General features: G+C 35.3%; 2 protein-coding genes across 2 annotated transcripts; both read right to left on the bottom strand.

Annotated features, from left to right (window-relative positions):
- Nucleotides 1-406: 406 nt before the first annotated feature.
- LOC141684984 (uncharacterized) lies at nucleotides 407-2,347 on the bottom strand. The gene is made up of 2 exons (XM_074490113.1): nucleotides 1,536-2,347; nucleotides 407-1,082 (listed from the first exon to the last, which is right to left on the bottom strand). Exons 1-2 carry the CDS (start codon nucleotides 2,345-2,347, stop codon nucleotides 407-409), a joined length of 1,488 nt encoding a protein of 495 aa, XP_074346214.1.
- Nucleotides 2,348-5,755: 3,408 nt separating this feature from the next.
- On the bottom strand, nucleotides 5,756-9,475 carry LOC141682553 (FAD-linked sulfhydryl oxidase ERV1). Its single transcript, XM_074487244.1, has 6 exons — nucleotides 9,228-9,475; nucleotides 8,469-8,546; nucleotides 7,593-7,640; nucleotides 7,210-7,274; nucleotides 6,406-6,483; nucleotides 5,756-6,096 (listed from the first exon to the last, which is right to left on the bottom strand). The coding sequence occupies exons 1-6, from the start codon at nucleotides 9,420-9,422 to the stop codon at nucleotides 5,985-5,987; spliced, it is 576 nt and encodes a 191-aa protein (XP_074343345.1). The 5' UTR covers nucleotides 9,423-9,475; the 3' UTR covers nucleotides 5,756-5,984.
- Between the last annotated feature and the right edge of the window lie 1,032 nt (nucleotides 9,476-10,507).

Genomic DNA, 10,507 nt, shown 5'->3' on the forward strand with positions numbered 1-10,507 from the left:
CATTAGAGACGTCCATCTGGTGAGTAAACCAACCTTGAATCGAAGCTACAGCCAGAATGGTGCGAACAGTAGTTAACTTCGCAACTGGTGCGAATGTTTCATTGAAATCCACACCTGGTTTTTGATAACATCCCAGAATTACCAGCCTGGCTTTATGTTTCTCGACTTTACCATTGGGTTTGAATTTTGTTTTGTATATCCACTTGGATCCTATTGCCTTTTTTCCTTGTGGCAGAGTAACAATATCCCAGGTATTGTTTAGTTCCAAGGCATCCAACTCAATATTCATAGCTTTAACCCAATACTCCTTTTTTACTGCTTCTTTGAACAAGATTGGGTCGGGTTTAGAGATTACAGCAGATATGAAGCACTCAAATGTAGGATCAACAGTGGTAAAAGCAAGATTTTACATAGAGTAAGTTGCATTATTTGTGTGAAAATCCTGCATCCAAGTAGGTTGTTTGTGGGTTCTCATGGACTTTCGAATAGGTACAGGTGAAACAGTAGGGATAGAAATAGAGCTGGAGATTGGTGAGTTGTTTGTATCAGAAGTGTTGGGTGAGTTGTCTGGGTCATTATCACTCAAATCCACCAAGTTGAAGTCTTTGATCATGTCAGTGGTAGGTTGTGTGGGCATTGAAGGTGGTGTAGGACTCATGTAGTGGTTTGAGGAGTTTTTGTGAAAAGGAAAGATTGACTCTTGGAAAATGACATCTCTCGAGGTAAATTCTTTTTTAGTGAGAAGATTCATGAGTTTATAACCCTTGGTACCAGCTGGGTAACCAAGGAAAATGCAAGGCACTCCCCTATGATCAAATTTATCAGTTGGTGGTGTAGGGTTGTAGGCGAAGGCTAAGCATCCAAAAATCCTCAAGTTGTCATACTCAGGCACGGTATTATATAGAAGTTCATGTGGGGATTTGTTTTTCAACACAACAGTGGGCAGTTTGTTTATAATGTGTACAGTAGTAAGAACACATGGACTCCAGAGATAGAGAGGCAACCCAGCATGGAAGCGAATTGCACGAGCAACTTCCAATATATGTCGATGTTTTCTCTCGGCTCTCGCATTTTGCTGAGGCCTATATGGGCAAGATTTTTGATGTATAATACAATGTTTTGAGAAGAATTTGGTACATGCTTCAGAGGTGAATTCCAAAGCATTATCAGATCGAATGAATCAGATAGTTTTTCCAAAATGGTTCGAGACATAATTCAGAAAAGATTTTAGGTTGTCAAGTGCATCTGATTTTAATTTCAAGAGATATACCCAAGTGTGTCTAGAAAAATCATCTACAAGAGTCAAGAAGTATCTGTAGTTTATTTTGTAAAGAACTTTATAGGGTCCCCAAATGTCTATGTGCACTAGTTCAAAGGATTCTGCAGCATGTAAGGGGCTAAAAGAAAAAAGGAGTCTAGCAAGTTTTGACATGGGACATGACACACAAATGGAAGTTGACTGTGCACTACCCAACTTTAAACTAGAAATGGTTTTAATATTAGACAAGGAAGCATGTCATATTCTATGATGCCACAAGGCAAGGTCTCTGTCAGAAGCAGTAGTAGTACTATTAATAGCAGACATACCAATTTGTGATTTCGAGGCTACAGTGTCTACATAATATAAACCATTTCTTGCTACACCAACAGCATGAATATGTCTAGTAGTTTTATCAACTATGATACAGTGAGTGGGTGAAAATTGTACATCACAGTTACCAACAGCAATTAATCTTTGCACAGATAAAAGATTATGTCTAAAAGTAGGAACTACCAAGACATTATCGAGAAACAGAGTAGGGGCTAAGAGCAGCTGACCTTTTTTGCTTATAATAACCTTGTCTCCAGTAGGTAAGTTTATGCTTTGAAAACCAAGCAATGGATAAGTGTTGATCAAGGCTGAACCATGAGGAGTCATATGGTCTGAGGCTCCAGAATCAACGATCCACTCAGTTGAAACACCAACAGCATGACAGCTCGAGATCATTCCTGAGAAATGAAAATCAATTTCTTTATCCGTGTCAGAATTCTTAGTCTGTTGTGCTAGCTGAGGCATCAATTTTGCTAGCTGCTCAAGTTGTTCTGGTGTAAAAACTAAAGATGCCTCCGAAGTTTGAGCATTAGCAACAAATCTGGGGTTGTTCTTCGAAGTGTTTCCCCATCTGTTTGCAGTGAAATTCTTCTTAGGACCTTGAGGACCTTGTTGCGGCCTGTTGGACTTTGGGTGCCACTGTGGATAGCCAATCACTTTCCAGCATTTTTCAGAAAGATGTCCCTTCATACCATAAATATTGCAAGCCACTCCCCCCATATTTCTTTCTTGTTGAGTTTTGGTGAACATGGCCATAACATTAGTGTTGGGTTTGTCAAGATCTAACAGTAAGCAATGAGCCTCTTCTTGTTCTAAGGCGGAGCAAGCAGTTTCCACAGTGGGTAATGGAGTCTATAGTAGTAGTTGACTCCTCTAACTATTATATTGTTCATCTAATCCATTCAAGAACTGAAAAAGACGTGCTTCTTCTTTCTGTAGATTGATGGCTTCTAGGAGTTTAACCACATCAGTAGCAGGGTTTGAAACAGAAGGGAGCATGTTTAGAAAATCAAGCTCCTCCCAAATCGCTTTCATAGCAGTGTAATATTCAGTCATAGATGTGGACTTTTATTTCATGTCATATAGATCTCGTGATAGTTTGTATTTCTACTGCCATTTGTTAAGGAAAACCTCTTTTCAAGATTCTCCCAAATCTCTTTTGCAGATGTCATATACATGACAGAGCTTTTGATGGTTGGTGAAACATTTGCAGTCAACCAAGCTATCACCATGTTGTTTGTTGTTTTCCCACATCTCAACCTTCACAGGGTCATCAATAGGTAACGTTGTTGTACCATTAACAAACCCCAGTTTTCTTTTGGACGATAAATTGATCTCCTTTAAACGCCACCAAACTCTATAATCAGACGATCCATGGAGTTTATCGACCTGAATATAACTGGCATTGTCGGATGGATGGAGAAACAAAGGCGTCATCATTTCTTGATAGGTGGGTCTAGCACCAGCCATGAGAAACAGAGTTTATGAGCAACCTTTATAATATTCTCCCGTGTGTTGGCTCTGATACCATGAAAATAAGCTATATAAAAGCTTGAAATAAAGAAGGCAACGGAGAGAATATTGAGAGAAAAACTCTTATCCCAAAATGATGGATAGGTTCAAAATGATTGCTCTGAGTCTAGCAGCTGGGGGATGGTCCCTTAATAGTTTGTTACAAATAACAGTTAGGAATGACACATAGTCACATAACTTATTACAGTCCAGACAAATAGAAAGATGGTTCAACTTACTAATGAGATAAAAGATAAATAGAGCAAGTAAATTATGTTAAATAGCTTTATTTCTTTCTTCACATATATACTTTTTCCAGAGCTGCTGTGTATGGATGATGGAGGAGAAACCCACGCTGCGAAAATGAAAATAGATAACTCTTAATCGTGATGAGGACCTCTAGATGCCTTGTGGGCTCTCCTTCGTGATTTAGTTGTTGTTGGGTATCTGTAAAATAACATCGGAGGGGGGTTTTGACCACGCGGCGCTTCCGGTGTGAGAGTATGAACTCGCTCTTGGATGAATATAGATAGAAAATGTAAAGAGGTTGGGTGAGTGTATGCAAGAGTGTGAGAGAATGTAACCCCCGAACTTTTTTTCTTGAACTATTTATATCTCATGGATTAGGATTTATGGATTGGTACCTTTAATCTGGGATGTCCACTGTTGGGAGCGGAGGACGCCTGGCCATGATGAATGTCCTACACGTGTCCAGACAAGGGTTGTTGCGGTGGTGCGCCTAGGATGCCTGGGCACGTGCCTCGATCATTCAAATCATTGATCATCAATAACTGTCATCATCGTGTGGGGACGTTAGGCGTGGCTTCCACCCTACGTATCATGACTTGTTGGACTTCTTAGCTTTTTAGGCCACAGGGTTGGTCTGCACCAGGGTTAGGTTGCGTTGGATCCACCTAGATGGACTGAGGTCCTCTAGTTGGACTAAGGCCCTTTAGCTGGACTAGGTTCCTTAGCTGGGCTTTGGTATTTATATCGGGTTAAATATCAAAGTGGTCACTCAACTAAATGTTATATATCAGTTTAATCATCAAATTTAACGGGTATTATTGTATATTATTGTATGAATCACTAAAGTCATAATAAAACTAAACAGATACCTCAAAATGTGTGCTCGAGAACTAAAATTTATTTTTATGGAGTTCTTTAAACTTCTCTTGAATCCTACTACAAGCAAATAAAAATATTTGAATTCTGATATTTTAGATAATATAGTGATATTTTTAAAATTTTATCTACTATTTATTTTAAATTTTTTAGTGTTTTTTATTTAAATAATACTCCCTCCGTCCCCCTCAATTCTTTACATTGGGGGACGGGGGCTCGGCACGCACTTTAATGCTCTTGTTAAATGTAATTGCATAATTTTTTTAAAAAAAATTCTTTTTCTAAATAAAAATATAATGTTTAAACTTTTATACAAAAAAAGAAAATTTAAAAATAAATTACAGAGATATACTTTATAGTTGTCCTTAAAATGCGTGTCGAGTATGTGAAAAAAAACTGTAAAGAAATGAGAGGGACGGAGGTAGTAATAATTAGTAGATTAATTTTTAAAAATCTCACTATATCATCTTAGAAAATCATAACTTTTTATTTGATTGTAATATGATTCAAAAAATATATATCGAAGTCCATAAAATAATTTTTAATTTTTGAACACATATTTTGAGATATCAGTTTGATATTTATTAGGACTATAGTGATTTGAATGATATTCCGTTAAATTTTATAATTAAACTAATATATGATATTGATCATTTTGATATTTAACCCAAATTATATCCTATCACGTGATCAACGTCTAATGGTCGAAGTGTTCATCCGTTTATAGAGTTGAGTTGATCCAGCTTGCAAACTTGAATGTTTAAATTTTGGTTAAGCCTAAATTCATATTACATAAACTAAATCGGGAAAGGGGTGAATTAAAGAGAAGTTGAAGCTAACGGGATAGTGCATTTGTTGTTAAATAAAAATGATCCTCCATAACATTTCAATAAATAATCTGTCAGACACTCATTACTTTAAAGACACTGATTACTTTAAAGGATTTTTCTAGTATATATCCATCAACTCATGCTAAAAATTAGTGATTGATAAGGTGTTTATAAAATATTGGTATATAACTCATTTATGGACAGATAGATATACCCTGCATGCACAAAAATCTCTACTAATAAAAATTTTACACCTCATCAATAGACTTTCTTAACATATATCTATGGCCACACACTAGACATACCTTCTTTAAAACTGTTAAATTTGATTCACCGCCTCCAAATAAAGTGAAATACCATAGAAGTTAAAAAGCCATCTGTTGTATTTGATACAAAGGTTTATATAACATACAGCAATTACTACTATGATCCTATTTATTGAACACCCCAATTTTTATTAGGTGAATAACTATTTATTTATGTAGCTCAAGTTAATATTTTTTACAATCAATGTTTAAAGTGCAGGTAGATTCCATTTGAAAAAAACTGCAGATGGATATGGTTTTTAAAATGAGAACATGTGAAAATCAGAACCTGCCCTGCAAAACCAGCAATCTTAAAAATTATGCAGTTCAATCTTTTTGGTGGGGGCAAGTGAAATTGTGAAAGTTAAGCTGAGTTGAAGTCCATCTCCGTATCTTAGTAAACTGTATGATTATGGTCTACTATTATAACAGAAATACAGACCCTTAAATTACTACTACTTTCACGAGCAGTTCTGTATATCGGTAACTAAAAATGTCATTACATGCTAAAAAAAATTGAATGCGTTTCGCTCTATTTTTTCGGGATGACAATGGCATCAAAGATGATTTACGATGGGACAAAACAATCTGAAACAGTACGTAGATAATTACATGAGTGCTTCACTGCCAAGGTTCTGTTCTTCCTTGGAGATCACATGCACGTGGCTGCTCGCAGTCTAGCTTCCCCCACCGTGCATTAACGCGCTCACAGGGAAACACCAGCTTTCCGAGGCTGGTAAAAGAATTTGAAGGAATCAAAAAACTTGTTAGCTTAATCATTGCTTATTTAATGTTTGTGGAGTGGTATATAGGAGGCAAGTTGCATTGTTTAGCAAGCACCAATCAAACCAAGTCAATTGGGATAATGGGTTAATACTTTATAGTATCAAACACTGCTGAGTGAAGCCAGCAACAGATGTTCCGAAGGCCTCAGGGCCTCGTCAGATTAAGCAGTTTCTAAAAGCAAAAAGACTACGGCTTTTCTTGTAGTTTATAGGTTCATTTTCCAGATATAATCAATTAACGCGATGCAGAAGATTACCTTCTATTAACAACATTGTGTGTGCGACACAACCACTGCGAGAACTCTTCTTGAGATCCTGCTTCGACAGGATTTGCTCTGTCAAACACATACAACTTCATTAATCAAGAGACGAGGTCTTATTTCAACTACATTCCCAGAATTGAAAGTGCAGTATAAGAGCATATGCACCAATTAAGGGCAATGGGCATTAGTTAATTATTAAACACTGTAAATCAACTATTTTTGTTTTTTTTTTCTTTTGCACCCAGAAAACTCCACCAATTCATCTATTACTAATTATCAAATATATAATTACATGATACATCGTAAATTCAGACATGCAGCTGTTGTAGTGCATGAAAAGTGTTAAATATGTGGACCCTACTGATTGCCGGTAGTTGTTAACTCCTTTGATTTTCAAATTTCTTATTAATGAACCGCTGGTACTCCAATTACTAATGGAGTTGACATGGAAACGCTGCATGCCACTTCAGTTTTCAGCAATCAAAACGTTTATGAAATAAATTTAAAAAGTTGACAGTGCATCTCTTATAATAATCTTCTTTAAATTCTAAAAAGGAGTAGGGACACAAAGTAACCGACTCATAGAACTAACATAAACAAAACAAGACTTCACTTCAGAACTAAATCACGATATGCTAATGCTCATGTGCCCAACAAAATTAAAGAAGTATTCATTAAGAACATGTCAATATGCAATTAGTAGTTTAGGTATGAATCTCACATGTTCAGATTAACAATTTGCTTAGATGAACTTGTAACAGGAGATATCAAAATGGAAAAAGTAAAATGGTGAATTACCTTAGGACATCTTTAAAATGATCTGCACATTCCTTACAAGGATATATTCGAGATATTATTGCCATCTGCATTAGATATGCAAACTTGCTGAATGATTGCATGTGAGTAAATACCAGCTCTGCTTACTTAGTTATCTTGTTTTCATTAGGGCACTATGGTCCTACTTTAAACTCAAAAGGCAAAAAAAAAAGATTTGAAATCTGAAGTAATAAAACTCAGCAGAACTCTGCTTAGGGACGAATCACTTCAAATATTGAATTTCCACACCTTGTAAACAATTTCTAAAATTAAAACAACTGTATACTACTAGTTACCACCTACAAACCAAACATTAAAGTCAGTAGTACTTGTACAGTTCTCTTTTGCGTGAAACATTATCATACCAGTTCTTTCACATCCTTCTTCTGTTGCCTGGTTGGCTTATCTGGAAACTGAAGTGACCATGAAAAATAAAGTTTAGAGAAGACAAATAGAAACATACCACACCCCAAAAGAAATTTAATGACTTTATTATAACAGATACGGAGTATTAAATTATTAAATTTGAGAATAAGAAATCTGAGATTTATCTCAGGTTCATTCCCTGAGATAGCAGAGTTCTGCAGTAGAACTCATTTTTGCTTCACAGTAGAAACACAATTGGGATAGCAGTGTTCAGCAGCAGAACATTATATTTTACATTAAAACTATGTGATACATTTGATACAATTGAATCGGAGTCACTCTGGAAATAACAGAAAATTTGCATGTGAGTGTTCTATCTATGCAAAATATCGTGTTCTGCATCAAACCATAGTCTCTTGCACATACAAAATACCATGTTCTACAGCAGAATGTAATATTTTGCACACCGTGAACAAATTTTTGTCATGTCCGAGAACATTTCAATTGTGTCAAAATGTACAAGTATGTATCCCTGTATAAATATAGTTGTTTTGCTGCAGAACATGTTGCCACAACTGTGTTTTTATTGTGAGTTCTGCGCGGGACCTTTGTTTTCTTTGTGAGTTCTGCGGCTGAACCTTTTTATCTCAGGGAATGAAGCTGAGATAAATCTTAGGTTTCTTATTCTCATTAAATTTTATATCTTTTGAATGTTAGTGATATCACCTTGAGTGAAATGGTGGGTTTAGCATGTCATTATCAACTTTTTTAACATATTATTGTCTGGCTGCATCCACAAAGGCAGGAAAATACCATGGCGAAGAATAGGACCTAATCAATTAGATAAAGGCGAAGCTATAATAATATCAAAGTACCTGTGCACCAAGAGTGTGAAGAAACGTCCATGTAGCCCTTCCAAGCTCTTCCTTAGACGCTGGTTGAGCAGTACTTATCTAAAACAATACATAAATTCAGAAGATAGGCATTCTCAAAAAGTATTTGCCTAAAAATACATACACTACGTATACAGTTCCTGAAACAAAAGCTATGACTCCAACTAAACCCTTCATTGCATATAAGGTATCTCATAATCACATTTCTTCAAAATATAGGCAACTCGTGTCCATCACAGGTCAAACCAATATCAAGATAGGTACACGATGACCCATATCTTCTCTCAAAAAATGTGTTATATGATTTTCATATCCAGTTCTTAAAAAATTACAGTCTTGCCATCAAGTCAACACGAATGTCTTCATAAATAGGAGGCACCCTCCATTTTAGTTTCTCTTTCCATACAAATTAGCTTATAGCTTCCTTAATAATCTTTAGTATATATATAACAGCACCGATATAAGTATGCATCAAAATTATCGAGTTAAAATAATTGCTGGTGACTGAAATTACTATAATTCTATAATCAAAAGATAAAACAGGGTATTTACTAAACAAAAAAAAACAAGAAATTCACAAGGCATTTCTTTCAGGACTTTCATCAAACACTTAGTAAACATAATCTCTGATCAGGCTCTGTAAAACAAATTATACAGCTAAAAATCACAAAAAGAAAAATAGTACAACATTTAAGTAAAAGGGTTTTAATTTATTAAAAAAATCAAGTAAAAAAAGGGTACCTTTAAATGACATTGTGAGTACTCGGGCAGAAGAGTGGACTCAGTGTTTGATATGGAAACTAAAGTAGTACTTGTAGCAGTATTGTGATTTGATGAGTTGGGTTGAGAAACAACGAGTTGGAAGAGCTGGGTTTGTAAACTCAGTGAGATTTTTTCGAAGGTTTTGAAAATTGATTGTAAGGGATTTTCTGACATTGTCTGTGGACGGTCGAAAAATGGTCGGGAAAATAACAACGGAGGCAAAATTGGCAAATTTTTTACAATTTAGGATACTTCTAAATTGGAAAAATTGGCAAAATTGGAAAAAATATTTTTTAAAAAATATTTATAGATGATCCAACCGTACGGATGTTAAGATCTATATATTTTAGTGATATGACAAAAAATTTAGAAAAAAATATATGTATTTGATTTGTTATTTTAACAGTCAACGGTGTTTTGACTTGTACTTGTAATTAGTGTTTAGTATCGTATTAATGTTTCGATTTTATTAAAAAATATTTATGAATGATCCAACCGTACGGATGTTAAGATCAATATATTTTAGTGATATGACAAAATTTTAGAAAAAAATAAAAGTATTTGGTTTGTTATTTTAACAGTCAACTGGTGTTTTGACCATAATTTTTTAATTCAACTCGGCTCGGCTCGGCTCGCTCGTTTTGATGGAGAAAGCTCGTGTTCGGCTCGTGTTCAGCTCGGTTCGACTCGGCTCGATATTGTTCGATAAAAACTCGTGTTCGGCTCGTTCGTTAACGAGTTCGAGCTCGAACACATGTTTTTGTTCGTTAAGAAGACTCGGCTCAGCTCGGCTCGGCAGAAAAAAAAAATTAAAACTCAGCTCGGTTCGATCAAAACTCGGTTCGGCTCGGTTCGTGAACGGCTCTACTTATAACTTCATATGAAAAACAGAACACTCCATCAGAATTTATTTGATTATTCAATTTTAAAATGTAAAAATAGAAAATATGACATCAACTCATATTCGATTTGAATTCGGGGCTCATAAATCCGGGCTCAGTTTGTATCCAAATGATATGAGCTCGGATTCAAATCTGACACATAAAATAAAATAAATTATAGATGTGTTCTCGCTAGATCATTTTACGGCCCTAATTAAGAAAATTCTAGTAAGAGATTTAGTCCAAACTGTGAAGTCGCAAACTTTAAACAAACCTTATATGTTTTTGAATTTTTGAAAAAAATCAAAAAGAAAATCGAATACAGAGTTTGAATTTATATTTTTAGAAAATTCGCATATAGCCCGAAACAATTCCCAT

The sequence above is a fragment of the Apium graveolens genome, chromosome 9, assembly GCF_009905375.1.
Source record: "Apium graveolens cultivar Ventura chromosome 9, ASM990537v1, whole genome shotgun sequence".
NCBI classification, from domain to species: Eukaryota; Viridiplantae; Streptophyta; class Magnoliopsida; order Apiales; family Apiaceae; genus Apium; species Apium graveolens.